At 50.2% G+C, this 18,844-nt stretch overlaps 7 protein-coding genes across 7 annotated transcripts; 5 read left to right on the top strand and 2 right to left on the bottom strand.

Moving 5' to 3' along the window:
* Positions 1 to 565: 565 nt before the first annotated feature.
* BU24DRAFT_482641 (MFS general substrate transporter) lies at positions 566 to 2,889 on the bottom strand (the record flags this gene model as incomplete). The annotated part of the gene is made up of 7 exons (XM_033533251.1): positions 566 to 981; positions 1,054 to 1,421; positions 1,472 to 1,849; positions 1,915 to 2,121; positions 2,184 to 2,307; positions 2,362 to 2,495; positions 2,858 to 2,889. 7 exons carry the CDS (start codon positions 2,887 to 2,889, stop codon positions 650 to 652), a joined length of 1,575 nt encoding a protein of 524 aa, XP_033383461.1. The 3' UTR covers positions 566 to 649.
* Positions 2,890 to 3,298: 409 nt separating this feature from the next.
* On the top strand, positions 3,299 to 4,342 carry BU24DRAFT_442223 (uncharacterized protein; the record flags this gene model as incomplete). The annotated part of the gene is made up of 1 exon (XM_033530508.1): positions 3,299 to 4,342. The coding sequence occupies one exon, from the start codon at positions 3,299 to 3,301 to the stop codon at positions 4,166 to 4,168; it is 870 nt and encodes a 289-aa protein (XP_033383460.1). The 3' UTR covers positions 4,169 to 4,342.
* Positions 4,343 to 5,546: 1,204 nt separating this feature from the next.
* On the top strand, positions 5,547 to 7,517 carry BU24DRAFT_434167 (uncharacterized protein; the record flags this gene model as incomplete). The annotated part of the gene is made up of 7 exons (XM_033530015.1): positions 5,547 to 5,636; positions 5,694 to 5,829; positions 5,913 to 6,091; positions 6,152 to 6,256; positions 6,311 to 6,743; positions 6,892 to 7,096; positions 7,496 to 7,517. 7 exons carry the CDS (start codon positions 5,547 to 5,549, stop codon positions 7,515 to 7,517), a joined length of 1,170 nt encoding a protein of 389 aa, XP_033383459.1.
* Positions 7,518 to 8,477: 960 nt separating this feature from the next.
* Positions 8,478 to 10,291, top strand: BU24DRAFT_482626 (cytochrome P450; the record flags this gene model as incomplete). Its single annotated transcript, XM_033533250.1, has 4 exons — positions 8,478 to 8,856; positions 9,195 to 9,427; positions 9,501 to 9,952; positions 9,982 to 10,291. 4 exons carry the CDS (start codon positions 8,478 to 8,480, stop codon positions 10,175 to 10,177), a joined length of 1,260 nt encoding a protein of 419 aa, XP_033383458.1. The 3' UTR covers positions 10,178 to 10,291.
* Positions 10,292 to 11,350: 1,059 nt separating this feature from the next.
* Positions 11,351 to 13,954, top strand: BU24DRAFT_452001 (uncharacterized protein; the record flags this gene model as incomplete). Its single annotated transcript, XM_033531158.1, has 2 exons — positions 11,351 to 11,991; positions 12,045 to 13,954. The coding sequence occupies exons 1-2, from the start codon at positions 11,394 to 11,396 to the stop codon at positions 13,952 to 13,954; spliced, it is 2,508 nt and encodes an 835-aa protein (XP_033383457.1). The 5' UTR covers positions 11,351 to 11,393.
* A 459-nt stretch (positions 13,955 to 14,413) lies between these two features.
* On the bottom strand, positions 14,414 to 16,082 carry BU24DRAFT_349254 (MFS general substrate transporter; the record flags this gene model as incomplete). The annotated part of the gene is made up of 3 exons (XM_033523596.1): positions 14,414 to 14,873; positions 14,930 to 15,558; positions 15,612 to 16,082. 3 exons carry the CDS (start codon positions 16,080 to 16,082, stop codon positions 14,414 to 14,416), a joined length of 1,560 nt encoding a protein of 519 aa, XP_033383456.1.
* A 1,025-nt stretch (positions 16,083 to 17,107) lies between these two features.
* BU24DRAFT_348891 (uncharacterized protein) lies at positions 17,108 to 18,693 on the top strand (the record flags this gene model as incomplete). The annotated part of the gene is made up of 2 exons (XM_033523582.1): positions 17,108 to 17,916; positions 17,976 to 18,693. 2 exons carry the CDS (start codon positions 17,108 to 17,110, stop codon positions 18,691 to 18,693), a joined length of 1,527 nt encoding a protein of 508 aa, XP_033383455.1.
* Between the last annotated feature and the right edge of the window lie 151 nt (positions 18,694 to 18,844).

Below are 18,844 nucleotides of genomic sequence, written 5' to 3'. Positions count from 1 at the left end.
TGAGCAATTTGAACCGCAATAATCCATACGATAATGGTTGAAAATAACATCCAACAACGCCATGGCCATGTATGCATGCCCGTTGCATCGAGGCGCATCCCAGATCGCTGTATTCAAGACGCATACCCAGGAGCCCGCTAAGTCAATAATGATGATCCAAATTGGCATCGCGGTCCAAAGGTGATACATGTTCTTGACTCAGGACACTAACATTATTTTGCCTCTGCGCCTTCTTTCAATCAAACATACTGGTAGAGATGCCTGCAATGCATGCGTTGTGTAACCCGATATGCTGATTCATATGGCTGACCGGAAAAGCTCGAAGTTTCATTTTTTGAAGATGCCAATGAAAATGTAAACTCGTATAATGCAAACGTCGTGTAGCCACACTGGCTAGTTCTCCATTGCCTTGTTTTCAATTACTGAGTTTCCATCAGCCCTCTGATTATGAAAGCTTGTGCAATGCGGGTGTTGTACAACCACGCCAGACGGTGGCCGATTGCCTAGTTTTAAATTGCCCACAACTGACATTGTCTTTGATCTCACAATCTCGCAATAAGCCGGGGAACTACATACAGCAATCTAACAGGTCCCTCTAAACACCCCCTCTAATATCTTCGTCCGTCGAAACCTCTGGATCGCCACAACTCTATGACTGCGTAAGCTGGCCCTCGCTGCCTAGTCTATACGCCGATCTTCGCCATAGAGCGACTGTGACAATAACTTGTGCAGCTGCAAAGCCCAACGTAGCGCGCATCTGCAGGTTGTAGGCGTCGCTGCATATAGTTCGGAACGTCTCCTGAGTGACGGTGGGAAAGTCAATTAGACTCTCTGTGTCTGTCAGCAGCGTGTCAATTTCAGCTTTCGCGAGCACTGATCCCAAATGCGACCGCACGTAATTGACCCATACGCTGTTGACAACAGCAATGCCAACTGAGCCTCCCAACATGCGAGCCTGCTGTCCCGCGCCGATGGCAAGGTCTGTATCCCAGGTGAATGTCAGCGGGGTTGCATTCATGGGCATGCATCTTGCTGGAACGAATCAGAACTTACACTGCTCCTTCTTATCTATCGATAATGGAACGAGGAAATTGTACAAGCCCCCAGTGATTCCACCACCAAGTCCGGCGATGCAACTATATCCGAACTGGCCGGGCCAGGTATCTACGGAGCTAGGTACAGTGGAGAGGAGAGCAAAGCCGACAATTTGTAGAATAGTTCCGAGCATGAGGATGTAGGTGAAAGGAAGGCGGATTCTGCCCGCGAGAATCGTCGGAACCACCACTCCCACAGGAAATGGGATGCCGTAAGCCAGAAATTTGACGCCGGCCCCAAGTGGCGAGCTCTTGTTGATGAGCTGATAGCGCTGTGGGAGCTGGATGGATGCTATGGTCATTGGCGCTCCAACCAAAAAAGCACCTCTACGCAGGTATGTCAGCAATGTTAAAGAAAATTTCGAAAGCCCACTCACAGGAGACCCGGTAGTAGGACGCGGTTGTGGGTGAAGCTGCGCGGGAATGAAGGCACGGCCGCTGTTGCCCCTCTGCCCGCCCACCATTGCCAGAAAACAAAGGCTGTCAAAAGACAGCCAGAAACGACAAGTGATGCAACGATCACCCGGGATCCCCAAGAAAAGGTTACGGTTCCACCCTCCTCCAGCGCCGCCACCAGGAAGACTACAGTGCCCAACAGCAGAAACGCACCGACAATGTCGGCATCCCAGAGGAATCCAGCCACCTTGGACACGACGCTGCGCTTAGCAGAATCTCGTGGGATGGGATCAACATGACGAAATCGGTTAGGCAAAGCAAGTACGACAATGATGAGAGCGACGGCTCCAATCGGGAGACTGCAACAAGGGGCGGATGAGAGTTAGTATTTCTCCTGAAATGACATGATGGTTTATTGACTTGCTTTAAGTAGAAGATCCAGCGCCAGTGATTATCATTGCTGAGACCACCACCAATGAGAGGACTGACGACCAATGCAACTGCGAGGGTGCACGATAAAATAGCACTCATCTTGCCATAGTCCTTCGTGGGCGCAATCTGAAAGAATGCCGTGGACGTTAAGGCCATAGCGCCAGAGGCACCAATGCCTTGGAAGGCGCGAAAAATAATGCTACAGCCCGGCAGGCATCATCAGGATTGAATTGTATCATGTAAATGTAAATGGAGACTCACAGCTGATCGATGGTCTGGGACGCCTCGCACCCGGCTGAGAAGGCCATGAAAATGATAAGGGAGCTAATAAGGGTTGATTTGAGGCCAATGTGATGGGCAGTCTTGGCCCAAATGATGAGGAATCCTTGGTGTCTTCAGCTTTCAAGATACTGATGTTGAATGATGAGGTCAAAGATACCTGTAAAGGCTGAAAGATAGGCGGTGATGACCCAGTTACTCTTGTCGAACCCGTTCAAGTCTATCGACATTGTGACGAGCGAGGTACTGACAATGGAAATCTCGGCTGTGGGTAGGAAAATACATATGCATAGGCTTTATGGATACATCGCTGCGCGTTAGCTTGAAGTTTGGACAATAGATGACGGGTAGTATATAGTCAAAGGGGCAACTGACCTGATGCAGACGAGCACCAAGCGAATTCCGGTGAGGTATGTTCCTAAGGGCACCTCTTCCTTCTCGTTGCCATCGTTTCCGCCGCCCTGCTCAGGCGTCTTGTGCTCCTGCAAGGAAATCTCGCTCGTACCAGTAATGTCAAGTCTGGTGAAATAGAGTGTGAAGGGTAGTGTTCTGAGTCGTGGGGTAACAAGCTACAAACGTCTTCCAGCTACGACAAGCCGAAGCCACCATGTTTAAATGGGGGAAAATGGGAACCAAGAGGCAACCCTGGAGCGTACTTGAACATGGGGATTGGTGGGAAGCCGATCATGCTGTACCCAGGAGCTGCATCGTCCATCAACCAATATGTTTGACCTCAACCTTGTGTATTCACTGTGACAGGGGTGTAGGGTCACTTGTCTCCGCCTACAATTTGTTTGCCTTAAACTTATGTACCAGTTTTAAACCCCCTGGCTCGTTGGAGTCTCTGATATGGCCGGGGTACGGTTTCTGATGCTGGATGTCTACGCCGCTTACACTTTCGTTTACCCGGTCTCTCCTGCTTAGCTTACCTTTCATTGTCTCAAGGAACATAAAGTCATTACCGCTCTCGAATTGCACACACCTAGACAAAACCTTTCCAGTACTCATCTCATTCACCATCACCTCTCAACCCATCGGTCATAACGACAACGACGGATGGTATGCGCGGCGTCGGCGGCAGCGGCGGGTTGAGCTTCATGGAGACGCTTTCCCCCAGCGTTTACATGTTGCACCCATCGCCGGACAACACGACACCTACTCCCAAAGGCAATAACCCGACACTTATTATTATTGTCTTTGGCTGGATGAAAGCTTCGAAAAACACACTCGCCAAATACGTCCGTCACCACCAGGCCCTTTTCCCCGTCTCGACCATTTTGCTCGTTACGTGCACATTTGCAGGCATGACCATTCCGCGATTGGGATTGCGAGAGGCTCGCATCGCCGCAATCGCCGCCCGCGCCGTTCTTGAGCCGGATGAGGCCCAGACTACACCTCACAGTGACGCCGAGTCGCGACCTTCCCCGCGGCTACTGGTCCACGTCTTCTCGAATGCCGGCTCGACCATGCTATACCACCTTTACATGGCCTATGCAACCACCAGCTCATCTGATGCTCCCAAGAATACCGTTCTTCCCTTGCACGCCACCATCTTCGACTCTACTCCCGCGCCCTTTACCTACCAGACCCTCCTCAAGGGCATACTCGATGGAACCCCTTCGGCAGTGATCCGCCTTGCCGTCATGCCGGTCGCGTATCTCTACGTTGCCCTTGTATGGACGGCCATCACCTTACTGCGGGTGCCGGATCATATTGGCGACCTAGCGCCGCGCGCCCACAATGACCCGGCTCGCGTACATGAGACTTGCCGCGTCTATGTATACGGTCCGGCTGACCGCATTACTCCCGCTGCGGCTGTGAAGCATCATGCTCATGAAGCGGAAGCAAAAGGGTTCAGTGTGCAACACGAGGTGTTCGATGGAACGGGGCATGTTGCGCATGCGAGAAAGCATGCGGATCGCTACTGGCGCGTCGTAGGGCAGACCTGGGAAGAATCGCGACTGTGAGAGCAAAACTTGTTCTCACTAGAACTAGGGCTTTGCTTGCTAAGAGTGTATGGTGCTACTGCTATTCTCGAGTGCGTCTCAGTCAACTTGGCATCAAAAATGCTTGAGCTATAGGGATAATAGAACGTTGCTTAGCACGTAACTGCAGATACACGTGATTCTTGCCTGTACGAGTGAAAGGCTGACGTTGTAGTAAGGTTTTGTTGGCCCCACCTCCTATAATATGCCCGGAAGGCTTGATCAGGCCTAGCTGGCTTCAATTTCACCAGATGATTGTACCTATGCGGTACATGATACTGTCTGTGCATATGTCAAGCAGCCTTGGCAACGGCCTGGCATCTAGACTGTTGATCCTGTTCGTATAATCAATCAATCCTCCACCGGTTCATGCATGGTTGCCTACTCATCTAGACTGGTGATTCTGTTCGTATAATGAATCAATTCTCCACTGGTTCATGCATGGTTGCTTCCTCATCGGATCCCGAAGCCTCCAGGACCCATGCTTTTCACCACTCCCTGGCGCCTTCTATATGTCGGCCTCCCCCCAGCTTCCGGAGATCTACACAAGGATTGTAGTCCCGCGACCCCAGCACGGAAGACTAGCTAGTATCCTTTGTATATTCTGTCCCTGGGATACGGCATTTCTTTTTAGCACGGGAAATAAGGCCTAATGTTGAGTTCTCGTTCTATGTGCCCGAGGGGTCACAATGTAATCGTACTATTTTCACATTGGCTCAAGCAACCCTCGCGGCAATCGATCATACTGGCAGTTCATGTACGACTTCCGCCGCATGTCGGAGGAAGCGTTTGTCGAGGGGGGGGTTCACTATCCACAGTTTGCAGAATCTTATGTCCGTTTTCATGGCGTGGTATGGGCCATAACACCCTTAATGTATACGGGTAGTCAGATCGTCCTTTCTTCCTGAGCGTTACCGTACCGGTTATAGGATCTTGCCGGCGTGAAAGTCTGTCAACGACACATCGTGTTTAGATTTTGGTCTCACAAAGTTACGGCTGCTTGAAATACTTTGTTGTCTGCAGCAGGATGCAGCTTATCTAGATTCTATTGGGAGGGCTACTTCGTCGGGCCCCTTTCGTCTCAGGTTTGTGGAGGCGGGTGTATCTCACCTCAGACACTCAAACCACTGCACATCCACCAACAAAGTCTATCTGCTCGGGATGAATGATTGATTGGACTTCGTTGCCGCATGCTCCCCAAACTAACAGACACTAAACCCGCCAGTTCATTAAATAAGCTGCCGTTCCCAAACCCGTCGCATCGTCACAAGTTTTCCATCATTCAGTTTTGAATTTTTGATATTGATCCTTCTGAGTTTCAAGCTCTTTCCACGTCTCGTTTTCGACTAACCGAATCGCCATGAAAGTAAACTTGATTCCCATTCTTTTCGGCCTAGTTATGATGGTGGGTCTGGTCTCAGGGCAATCGCAGATACTTCCCAAATGTGGTGTTAGTACCGATCATCATTACCTCTAGACCAAACATTTCTGATTATCGTCATCACAGCTGGATTGCATTACCAAAGCTGTCCTCAATTTGACTTGTGCCCCAACCAATATTCCCTGTATTTGCACCAATGCAGCTCTTCAGAGTCAAGCACATCAATGCGTCCTTGGGTCCTGCACTATTCGAGAGCAGCTAGGTGATATTGCCTTCTCTATATCTTCTTTTCCATTGACAGTAGTTTTGTGGTAAAGAACCTCATTAACACTTTGCTCCATGTAGTCACACTTCGCATTACGAACACCCAGTGTGGCGTACGTCCAGCCCGTGACCGCTCATGGGTGCCGCCGATGATCTTTTTCATCATCTTCGCTGGTATCATCTTCATCTTGAGACTTGTATCCAGAATTGTGTGTCACAGCAAACTCTGGTGGGATGACTTCTTCAATCTCCTAGGAGCGGTGAGGACCTTCTCCCAACACGTGCGACGCTCGAACTGGTCCCAAACTTATATTTTGTAGGTTGGCTGTGTTGCTCACACGACTGTTGGATTCGTGGGTGCCAACTTGGGTTTCGGCACTGATATCTGGGCGGTGCCCCCAGAAAACATCACCAAGATTCTCATTGTACGAGTCTCTCACTTTCTTTGTCTATGAGCCTCTCGAGCTAACATTCGTCAGCTCGCGTACATTGAGTTCATACTGTATAACTGGTGCGAAATTACCCTCCGCACGTCTGTCCTGCTCTTTTATTTACGTATCTTCGCCACCGGAACTGCACCCCGCCTTACATTTTGGGCCGTGCTCATTATCAGCGACACTCTGAGCGTAGGCTTTTTCTTGTTCAATATTTTTCAATGCACGCCGATCAAGCATTTTTGGCAGCATTGGGACGGCGAACATGAGGGGTACTGTGTCGGTGCTAACAAGGTTAGCATTTCGGGAGGCGTCATTGATTTGTTTTGGACCTTGGTTATTCTCGTCGTGCCTTTGCCACACATCCTGCGACTTCAGCTACCACTGTACAAGAAATTTGCAGTAACGGTCATGTTTGCTTGGGGGATATGGTGTGTGTTGTTCTTTATAACCCTAGCACCACACTTAACCTGTTACAGTACCGCTGTCGTTCAGTGTTATCGGTTTAGAGTCATCGGGGGCTTTGATGGTAGCGGTAACTCAACTCGTGAGTAGCCCATCCCCTCCTTTAGTGCGGTAGTCATTTTTGTCCTTTAAAACAGCCATCTGACCTACCTGCTAAACAGGCGACGGCATTGGGCTGCAATTGTGGTCGGGGATTGAACTTGATGTTGCCGTCATCTGCGCCTGCTTGCCAAGCGTTTACCCTCTTTTCCTCCGTATGATCCGTCGGCGCAGGCCGCAAGACCCACTACCTATGCCAGACTCATCTGTCGCCACCATTGGCGGATCGGGTGGCAAGAGGTCAGGGAACTTCAAGAGGCGCGACCAGTGGGATCAGTCTAGCATATCGCGATTGACCACCACACGTTCGCATGATGAGGACGGTCTAACAAAATCTACCACTGGGGAGTATGTCGAGCACATGGAGCTCGATGAGAGATTGCCTTAATCAGGTCATCTCCTTGAAGAGCTCCCAGATCATTTGGAATAGCAGAACACATCCTACTCATCTAGGAGTGTGCTACAGGGAAAGTATGGCGACGAAATTCTCTGTTCCGACCGTTACCAAATTGTCGCATTTTCAAGACTTCACGGAACGTTTTACTATTGGGATGATGAAAAAGATTTAGCTAGGTAGTAGCTGCAAGGTGTTGAATGTTGCCTTTCTCCCCACAAAACCCAAGCATCTTGATGTTCACAAACAGAGAAACTACTACTTAGTCTCAGCGGTAGAGTTACGGCCGACTGAACTCCCAAGGAGTCTAAACTAAGTAGACATTTATCAGCTGTCGATAGTATCTACATGAATGCGTATCCCAATTCAAACCCCACAAGCCCACGAACAACCACTGAATACTTAACGAATTAGGCCTGTTTTTCATGCATCCAATTGACCAGAATCTTTCCCTGTGCATAACATTTCAAGTTCCGATTTGCATCTGCACATGAACACTTCAACCCATCAAGAAGATGCACTAGCTGCGCCGCCGACTTGGGACAATAGAACCAGACATACAAGCCGACGTGCATCTGATGTGTAACAAACTCAAGGTCTGCCCTTCCAATCAAATTGTCTGAGTGATATTTACGGACCGCAAGTGGCACAGTAAGGACATACTGCATAATGCAATATGAAATCATTTATCCAGACCCCGAGGCACCTTATCAGATATGACACTGAGGGACAGAAGGCAATCAACTGTAAGAGGATGGCCTTGGTTCTGGGGAAGGCAACACGCTTTCATATGAAATTTTGCAAGTAGCTTTATTGACTACCATAAGCGAACCAGACGGTTGGTACTTCTGTAAGCTGTGCCATTTTTGACTTGAGACCCTCTGGATCTTAAGGTATAGTTGGTCCTTCAAACAAGAAACACCTTCCATTTTAGCTTGACCCGAATACAAAAGTCGGGATCTTCAGTCCTCTGCAGACCTATCGGGAGCCAATCCATTCTTGAGATGTAATTGCCGTAAATACTCCAGCTCTTCACATTCTGGTTTAATATTTACATTGACAGGCATCATGATTCTAGGCATTTTGTAATATCACCTGCGGCGCAAAGTCGCCTCCGAAAACATGCTATACTATGCAAAGTGCCGGAATAGGTTAGCTGCAGTGATATCAAAACCCATACTTGATTTCACGAACTTTTCATTCTCAAAATTACCTCTGAAATAGTTTGTACCTGGGAGTTTGACGTCTGTAAGCATGTCGCTGTCTAGTTTGACTTTGGGGATCTATGTCGCAACTGTGTTAGTTCCTCTGGCACTCTCCGTTCTAGTGTACTACCTCCTTTTTGACCCTTTGAGACATTTCAAAGGCCCATTTATTGCCCGTTTCACCAATGCCTATGCCGTTTACCACGCCGTCCGGCGGCGGCTTCATCTACAAACCTTCTCTGATTTGCAACAGTACGGATCCGTGTACCGCCAGGGCCCAGATCGCCTTGTATTCAACACTGTAACGGCACTCCATGATATCTACTTGGATCCGCGCGCCACCAAGGGAAGGGCTTATCGCTATTCATCGCTCGAGGGCCAGGAGAACATGCTTAACACGATAGATCGGCAGCGCCGGCGACAAAAGCGTAATATGTACGGTCGTTTACTCTCAGAACGCGCTCTGCACACTTTTGAGCCCACGATTCAAGCCGAGACCAGCATCTTCCTGCGAGAGCTCTTTGCTGTGGCGGATACTGGGGCTCCCGTCAACATGACGCCCCTTTGTGAGCGCCTCGTAACTGACGTGTCCGGGCAGTTAGCCTTTGGCCACGAGCTCGAGACGTAGACAAAAGACGACAATCGGTTCTTGCCGCGGGCCATGGTGGGCAGGCTGGCGTTGGCCAATGTATTTGGTGCGTGTGTAATTGTTTGCTCACCGAATCCCATCTTCAACCCAGAAACTAATTAAGCTTGCCTCTGGAAGTGGCATGGCCTACTCTCTCTAGCATAGGCATGAACAAGTTCATTATTTGGTGGAACAAGGCCAAATTTAACGCGTTTCGAACGCTCCTCACTCGCATCATCAATACTCGCGTCGCCCTGCCTCGAGATGCCAAAAATGACTTGTATTCTATCGCGGCGACCGAAGCCGGAAAAAATAGCGAGAACCTTTCTAGAGCAGAGATGAGTGAGCATTGGGGCGAGGCTACGTTTCTTGTACCTGCAGGTCAGTCTTTCACTCTTCCCTGTCCCCACTCTCCTAAAGCGAAATGTGCAAAACTTCTCACAGACGACTATTCCGGGCGGAATGACGACTTCGAGCACACTCACGGCTGTGTTCTTCTACCTCTCACGCCACCCTGCCGCACACAGGCGGCTTGTTTCCGAGATCCGTACCACGTTCCCTGATGCCCAGGACATTCGCAGCGGGCCTTTGCTGGCTGGCTGTACCTCCCTCCGAGCCATCATTGATGAGTGCCTTCGTATATCTGTGCCAACAACCTCGATGCCCTGGCGTGAGGAGGAGACTGTACTGAACCGTCACTCCTCCACCAAGCCCTTCATTGTTGGCGGTCATGTCATTCCTCCGGGTACCATGGTGGTCGTCAATACGTACTGTATAAAGCACAACGAGGCCTACTTCTCAGACCGCTTCGCTTTCCAGCCAGAGCGCTGGCTCGATGAGGGCAACAGCAAAACTCTGCGTCGCGCCTTTGTTCCTTTTGGCATCGGCGAAGCCACGTGCCTGGGCAAAAGCATGGCATACCTAGAGACGAGTCTTGTGTGGCCAAGACGTTATGGCACTTCGACTTGGAACAGGCCCCGGGTGAGGCTGGGAGGTTAGGGGGTGGATCGCCTGAGGCAAAAGACAAGGCGCGGGCAAGAGCAGATGAATTCCAATTGTACGATGGAATTGTTTCTGATCATGACGGGCCTAACTTGGTTGTTACAAAAAGGAAATGTTGATAGTAGCAGCAGGTAGGGCTAGAGTGTAGACGCTAATCGTCAAACATGCCCTTGAACAATTTGCTGTAGATACGTAGGACTCATCTCCAAAAGGCGACTATAGTACAAACTTAGGCCCTATAATCGCAATTACTCGGTCCTTATTCAGAACATGACATTTTTCACATAGGATGCATCTAACGAATCATCTTTTCTACGGCATTTGCGTGACACAATGCATTACCATGTGTGCGTATGTGCTGAAGCAGGATTCATTGTCCGTTGGGTAACTATACAACTCGGACTTTGCCATATACTGTCGGAGGGTACTGTATGTCAACGGTGGTGGTGAATGTAAAGCGTCCTCCATCCCCATTCTCGAAGTCCTCTACCATACCCCCATCGCATAGATAGAAAGACACAATCTTCATCGCCCGGGAATATATGACAATTTGAGCTAATTGCTGCACTGCCGGTACCTGTCAGAGGCATGGGATACCGTGGTGGGTCTTCTCCATTCCCAACATTCTTTGCTCTGTACTTGCAGACAAACCCTATTAGGAGTAGACCGAGGATCAAAAGAGAACCAACGCTTAAAGCAAGTGCAATGCCCCTCTTGCAGGAAGATCACGTCTGTGCGTACGCAGCTATCTGGACTACAAAGACTCTCGCAGATGTGAACCTGTGTAATAGACCAGAACTTTAGAGTGATGGATTATTCGTAGGCTCGCGAAAGAAAGTAGGCAGAGCGCTGGATGCCTCGTGGGGCTGATACTCCAAGCGTTTTTCGCTCACAAATGTAGTTGTTCATTCTATTTGCTTCTCGAAATATGTATATCATTGCCTGTGTCCTGAATAGGTTATTATGCAATTGTGTTATCGCAAGAATTCTGCAGCATTTCTATATGTAGAAAGATCTGTCGATCGGCTGCTGCCCCTGTCATTGGCCAGTCGATTCAACATACAGACACTTCTGCCAACACCATATTTTCCACGACCTTTGGCAATGCACCCGCCATCAAATTGTCTGTCCTCTACATTAAATCCTTCAAGCCCTTAATTCATCCCATTGTAGGCGCAGTCATAAACTTGCACTACCGCGGGATTACACGAGAAGATGGGGCTGAAACGGGGGGTTGCCTAACCAAGGGATGGGGCTGAGCAGCCGTTTATTATCCCGAACGCGTCCACTGGAACGACCTCGAAGCGAACGCATGTTCGAATTCGCCAAATCGCAATGGAAAAAAATTTGAAAGCCCTCTACAGGACACTTCCTATTCCACGACAATCGAAATGCCTGCGTTTTCTGGAGGTAAAACCAGCGACTTCAGAGCTCAATGGCGGACCCATCCGCTGCAGCATGCTTGTTGCGGATCTTGACGAGCGACCATCTTTCGCGGCCTTGTCGTACGTTTGGGGGGCACCCAATCCGATAATCGATCACGTGTATTGCAACGATGTCGCCGTGCTGGTTACTGCGAATTGCTATTCGGCATTATGGCATCTGAGGAAAAGCATGGGGTCGTTCGTCATTTGGATCGATGCGCTGTGTATTAACCAGATGGACGATGATGAGAAAGCGCATCAGATCGGACTTATGGGCGATGTTTATTCGAGGGCGGAGAAGGTTTTTATCTGGCTTGGGGAAGGAGATGAGTCAACCGAAAGAGCGATGGAGTTTCTGTCGAAAACGGGGTTGATGCAATTGTTTTTTAAAAATGGAAATCCGGATGAGGGCGAAATACCGAAACTACGTGCTATTCCGGCTGCATGGTGGTGGCTTGCGAGGAACTCCTGGACTTGGAAGACACAGCTTTCGCCGCTCGATAGCAACAGTGAGTTTTCTCGGATTGGACTTCTGGTGGTACATGTTGCTAACGTCTCAAAGTTTTACATTGGCCCTGGAACTTAGGGTGGCTCGCTCGGTTTTACTCTACGTATGCCAGAGGCTTCGCGACTCTCGATGATCTCAATGGTCTCTTAGATAGAGACTGGGCGAATCGAATCTGGACATTCCAAGAAATCATCCTTGCCAACAACCCGGTTGTCGTATGTGGGAATTCTTTTATTGCTTGGGAGCGTCTGGCGTACGCTATCATGTTTCCCCTGGACGCAAAGAAAACGAGTACGCTGTTCCAAACATGGGGACAGATAGTCATTAGTAGAGATATGTACAGATCGGTTGCAATTCTGGATTCAAAGCGCCCTGCTCTGTGCGAACCGGCGAGGGCCCAGATGATGACGCGCTACCGGAAGTTTTTGCGACTGACCGCATTCTTATACAGCACTATCACGATTTGCATCGAGTTGGTCGTGTCCTACACCTTGGCGAACATCTTCTGGATGATCGTATTATGGATCAAGAGGTCGGTACTCGGCGATACGACAAACAGTCACGCCCTTCGTATCTTTGCGTACAATTTCTTGATCTTTTCAGGCTTGTTTTACATGTGGCTTCTCAGCCGGGCTCCAAAGCCTGTAACGCCATCAGCGCCCTCGAGAGCCACTCGTGTAGAATGGTCGTTTGGCCAATCCGACAACATCCTAGGCCAGATGACGAAGAATCTCCGCCACCGGAAAGCCACGAACCCGAAGGACATGAGTTTCGGTATCAACACCATTCTCTCCAACGTGTCTACACACGCCCTGCCACCGCCCATCAACTACAGGCTGTCTCAGCTCCAAATTTACCAGCAATTGGCGACACATCTCGTGGCTGAAACGGGCGGAATGCAGGTTCTGGAGCTCGCAGCACACAACTCGATTGCAACGGGGCCTTCATGGGTTCCCGACTTCTCATCCTGCTCCGAAGACGTGACAGAAGGCTCATGGCTACAATGCGTGCTATCCGATGGCGCGGTGATCCAAAAGACCTTCGGCCATCCATATTGTCAAATCAGCGGCCGTCACCCCGGAACAATGCATGTAAAGGGTCACATCTTGTCCGACTCAGTATCCGAGATATTTCCCCTCCTCGAAACCCAAGACACATATCACGAGTTCGAAGCGGAGAAACACATAAGTAACATCACCTCCAAACAACGCCTCCGAAACAACAACACCTTCAGCGTCTTCCATGGAGCCTGGAAACACCCAACCATCGACCCTCTCGACACCCTCTACGGCCAACACCTCCTCTCGCACTCCCCATCCGCCCTCCTCACCCTTTGGACTGACAAGGACTCCCAAAACTCCCGCTTCCACTTCCTTCTGCACCGAACGTCCACCACCCGCAAAATATATCACATCTTCCTCCTCCTCTTCCGCTTCCTCGCCTCTTTGCTCGTTCTCATCGGCCCCATGACGTCAAAGAAGAAAAGATACCTCGCACGCTGGGTCTCCATCGTCTTCTACCGCGCCTCACCCGCGGACATCTTCGCGCTCCACGTCGAGTCGTGCAACAAGCTCGTGCGTCACGGGCTGCGGCCGTTCAGGACGGGCTCGACATTTGGGTTGTGTAGGGGGGATGTGAGGGTGGGCGACAGGGTCGCGCTGATATCGGGGGTCAGGTGGCCGGTTGTAGTGAGGGGAGTCGGAGATATGGGGGAGGTGAGGGTCGTTGGACCGACGTTTTGTGAGGATGATGTTATGGACGGGAGGGTTTGGGGAAATATGACGAGGGAGAGGAGGAGGGAAAGGGGGGGATGCAGGGAGGAAGCGGAGGAAGAGGGGAAGATCGAGGAAGATGCGCCGCTGATGGAGGGGGTAGACTTGGGGAGTATGGATGTCGGACAGGATGAAGAGGGAGAAGGAGGTGAGGGAGATTATGAGGGACTGGATGACATTTACATCGTGTGATTGCTGTGATGCTCGTTGAGCAAATATTATATTGTACACTGCAGTTGCCTTCGTTTTGGCAAGACAGCGATGAAGGAGGGTTAAATCCTTCTAACTAAATGTTGTATAGTCAGTAATACCAGATACCCGAGTCTCATACATATTGAGCTCAGCAAATTAATAGATTGACACACTCCCTTTGTATATTCGACCTCAGCTTGTGTCCTAGTGTTCAGTCTCCTTCTCCATCCTCAGTTGCGTCTAAATCATGGTCATCATTAGCATAACAGGTTCTCACAAGTGCGTGCAGAGACGTGAAAGGTGATGTGTAAATGTAATTATGCATTAGTACAAACTCTATGTTATCTGTATAATCCGGGTATCTCAGTACGATCTAAAAGCGTTACGTTACGTTTCGTTAATTCCTCCCCCTTCCCCCTACCACCTCCCCAATGACCCCAACATTGCAGCCTGCACACTTCAAGCTGGATGCTCCTGATTCGTATCCCTTCTCGTCAACTCCCTCTCCAACTCCGCCTTCTCATCCACCGTCAACCCGCTCTCCGCCTTACTCAACCTAACCCCCAACGCCAGGATAACCAAACTCGCACTCGACAACCCGACCGCAAACCAAAAGTTGACCTTGTAGCTCTTCCTCGCGCCGAGGTGTTTCGTCTGCGCGGCAGCGAGATCCGCGAACCCGAGGAAGAAGGAGATGCCGAGGAAGAGAAGCGTGTTTACGAGGGCGCCGGCGAGACCCTGGCGACGCTTGGGGAGAGACGTGGTGATGAAGATGGTGGTTACGTTGTAAATTATGTCGATGCCGGCGGTCGCACAGATCATGGCGGGGAAGATGAAGGCCCAGTAGTTGGGGGAGGTGGGCATCACGGCGAAGAGGAGGGGCGCGATGACCCAGCATGTGCCGCTTACGAGGAGAAGACTGGGAGGTGGTTAGTCATGTTGTTCTGTTCGTACTGTGTGTATTTGGGGACATACATTGTGCCGGGAAGCAAGTGGAGGATCAAGCCGCCAATGGTTGCGAGGATGAGGCCGCCAACGCACATTGGGGCGAACCATGCGGCTGTGAGGAGTGGAGAGGCGCCGAGGATGTTTTCCATGTAGAAGCTCGCGTAGAAAAGAAAGATTCCGAAGACGCCGTAGTCGAAGAAGAGGGCGATGGTCAAGGGGCCCATTCCTTTGACTTGGAAGAGATCGAAGGGGAGGAGAGGTTGCTCTGCGACCCAGCCTTCGATGTAGACGAATACGCCGATGAGGATCCAGCCCAGGATGAACGTGACCAAGACATACGGTGTGGCCCAGCCGTTCGGGGCATGGGAACCATCGGTCAGACCGTATACAATGAGCATCAGCGCGGGGACAATGACAATAGTGCCTAGCCAGTCCATCTTGACCTCTTCCTTATAATCCTCGCCCACATCGCAGGGGATGGCCCAGTAGGATACGACAGAGACGATGGCCAGAAAGATGGTTCCAATGTAGAAGAACCAGTTCCATGTCAGGAATTGGGCAGTCAAGCCGGCGAAGAAGATACCCGCAAAGAATCCCACAGGAGCAAATGCGCCGTAGAGACTGAAAACGAAGTTCTTACGTGGTCCGGGACGATACTGCAACAGCCGTTAGTGGCGGATCGATCCGCAATTAAAAAAGGGGCACTTACGATGCTCCCAAGCAAGCCAATCCCGGAAGGTAGAAACGCAGCTGGGCCGAATCCTTGAAGTGCTCGACAAAAGATGAGCATTATGTAGTTTTGACTGAATCCGCCGATGAGAGACCAGATGACGAACCAAGCCAGTCCAGATATGAAGACGATGTATCCACCGTATATATCCGCCAGGCGACCGAAGGGGAGTAGAAAGGCGCCGGTCACTAGGGAGAAGACGCTCGCTGGCCATGTTTCTGCCTTTTCGGGGATATCCAAAGCTTCAGCGAGGGGAGGAAGCAGGACGTTGAAACCCGAGATCATGTACTCTGATACGAACATAGACCCCAGAAGGGAAAAACAGAACCCTAGTTCGTGCCATATCGATTTGAATGCGGGAGGACGTTCACGGCCGAGGCGTTCCAGTTCTTCTGGGGTGTACAATCCTGGAGTAGGCGATGGGCCATTCTCAACCTCGTCTGTACCCATGAAAATAGATATGAAGTATAGTAATTCAACTTATACAAGGTAGGCGAGTATATATCCAAATGATGGAATGAAGTTGTCCGCAAGTGTATCTTGGTAGGTTTTGAATTATACTTGTAGTATGACGAAAGTCAAGACTCCATATGGTGGTCGCTTTCTTGAACTATATAGTTGAGTGTGTTGGATAGACACGGAGGATTTGAAGAAGGATGGCATTTTGTTCGAGTCACTGCTGATAAATGCAGCATTCGCTAACCGACGCCGTGACGACCTAGCAGAACATGCAGAGAATGCGGCGAATGTCGAAGTTGTGTGAGAGAAGAGGTCGTCACAGGGTGGAGCCAATCTGCAATGAATGTATCTTGGCCGCCTAAAGGGGTTAAGCGGGCTTTGGAGATGGAGATGCCATCAGTGGCATCTTACCACATGGAATTGCACCGAACGGGTGGCTACAACGACCTTAAACGCGGAAATCCAGAGTAATCAGGCGAACAATGGGCACCTGAACCATCTGAATCATTGGCCAGGCACCCAGGACTCGGGCAACGGTGAACAAAGAACTGCATCGAAGGCTTCTCTAGCCATCCGTACTCTATTCCCAGATCCACCGAACCCGTTTTGATCAACCGGTTCGGCAGCCACGGGCCCCATTGGCGTTGGTTCTTTGTAGGTATTTCAGAAAAGATCCCTTTCTCTTGCTCCATGGCCGTTCCACTACTCGTATGCCGCTTATCTACTCCGCGTCAGTAGCTGTCTATTCGTTTCTCCATCTTTCCTCCCAAGCAAGCTAGCTGCTGCTTTTGGCAACTCATCTTCATCTTCTGCATGCTCCTCTCTTGCTGACATAAACACACATGACCGCCAATCTCAACCTCCCCACCAAGGCCTGCCACAACTGTCGGCGGCGGCGCTGGAAGTGCGATCGATCATTACCAGTTTGCCAGAAATGTCTATCTGCGGGTATCGAGTGTCCGGGATATGGCAAACTATTCGTGTGGAACCAAGGCGTCGCCAGCCGGGGCAAGATGATGGGAAAGACTTACGAGGAACGACTCAACGCAAAACCAGTAACCGCTCCCCCGGCAATTCGGACTTTCAAAACCCCGCGCCCGCAGGCTCCATCAAAATCTTCTACTGATGTCGCCGATATACCCAATTCAGACAGAGTAACCGAAGTAGATGGAGATGATGAGAAGGATATCGAGGCTGTACCCTCCTCTACCGCCATTACCGGGCCCGATAGTGCAATCACCTGGGTCCAACGAGCTCTCGCAGATCCACTTGTGCAAGATCTCAATCCACACTCGCGATATTATCTGGACCACTTCGCGACCCAGATATGTGCAGACATGGTTGTGTATGATGGTCCCGGCCAGAATCCTTTCCGGGACCTAATTCCTGCAACATCTGCGTATCCATTACTGCTTCAGATCGTGCTAGCTAATGGGGCTCTGCACGTGTTCAACATCACCAGAGAGCCAAGTGACGTCTTCACAGATCATCATAGGCAGAAGAGCTTATGTCTCGCAGCGTACTACAAAGCAGTGAGCCCCTTTGGTGGGCCTTTGAAATCATCTTACCGAGACGCGCTGGTCGCGAAATCGAATGCACTTGCCTTACTCGCCCAATCAATAGGAGACGTCAACAATTCCAATGTCGACATTCTCCTCGCTACGATTCTATTCTTCGTCAATTATGCCCTCATTGAGTCTGGACAGGACCAATGGAAAGTACACATGGAAGGAGCAAGACGATTGATCGAATTGTGTGGAACACCACCGTTTCGCCCAAATGAGATGAGTAGACTACGAACATGTCTAATATCTGACTTTCTTGTGTAAGCACTGCACTTCGCCCCGAGTCTCATCTTTAACGGCAGTCTACTAATAATGTTAGCTTTTATATTCTCGGCTCTCTGTTTTATTATACCACCACCCCTAAATTAATACCTGACACAATACCATTGGAGAACATCTTATCCTGGGCCGAAACAAACAATTACCTTTCGTGTCCAGCCCCGCTGCTGAGAATCATGCTGCAGTCCTTTGAGCTTCCCGACAAGCGCACGTCGACAATCGAGCCGGTCACCCCAGAGATGCACAACAGAGTCAAGGAGCTACTTGAGGCAGCATTGGCATTCGATCCTGTACAGTGGACGCACGATTACCTGCCCGTGTCGCCCTTCGAGGAACCCGAGAAAAGGGCGCGCATAGCATCAGCGCATCGGTCTGCAGTGTGCATCTACCTCGCCCGTACATTGCCCTACAGCAACCCGCTCATCAACCCGGCGGGCGGTGAAGCCATAGTGAATTTGCCTGATCTGGCCAATGACATTATCTATCACATATCGCATCTGCAACCGGGCGACAGTGTGTTCAAGTCGATAAGCTGGCCGCTGTTCCTAGCCGGTGCGGAGTTGGAGACACAAACACAGAGAACATGGGTGTTGGACATCCTCGATAATTTCTACAGCGTCATGTATTGGGGTTACATCCCGTCAGTGAGAAAAATTCTGGAAACGATCTGGGATTGTAGGGATCGAACCAAAGGCGGTGTAGAGAGCTGTTGGATGGACGAGGTTCAACAACTTGGGTTCGATTTATTAATCGCGTGAATTATCGCGTCTACTAATGATATGGTCGTCATAATTAATGAAGTGAGGACAATATACCTCCATTCGCAAACACGAGTGTTCCCTCGGCCCTACACACTATATGCAAGTTAAGCGCCCATGTGCCGAACTGTGCCGGCGTCTGATGTTGACG

This window comes from Aaosphaeria arxii (assembly GCF_010015735.1).
Source record: "Aaosphaeria arxii CBS 175.79 unplaced genomic scaffold BU24scaffold_5, whole genome shotgun sequence".
NCBI lineage: Eukaryota > Fungi > Ascomycota > Dothideomycetes > Pleosporales > Aaosphaeria > Aaosphaeria arxii.
Note: the sequence above shows the minus strand (reverse complement) of the source record. Positions and strands in the feature narration are given on the sequence as shown.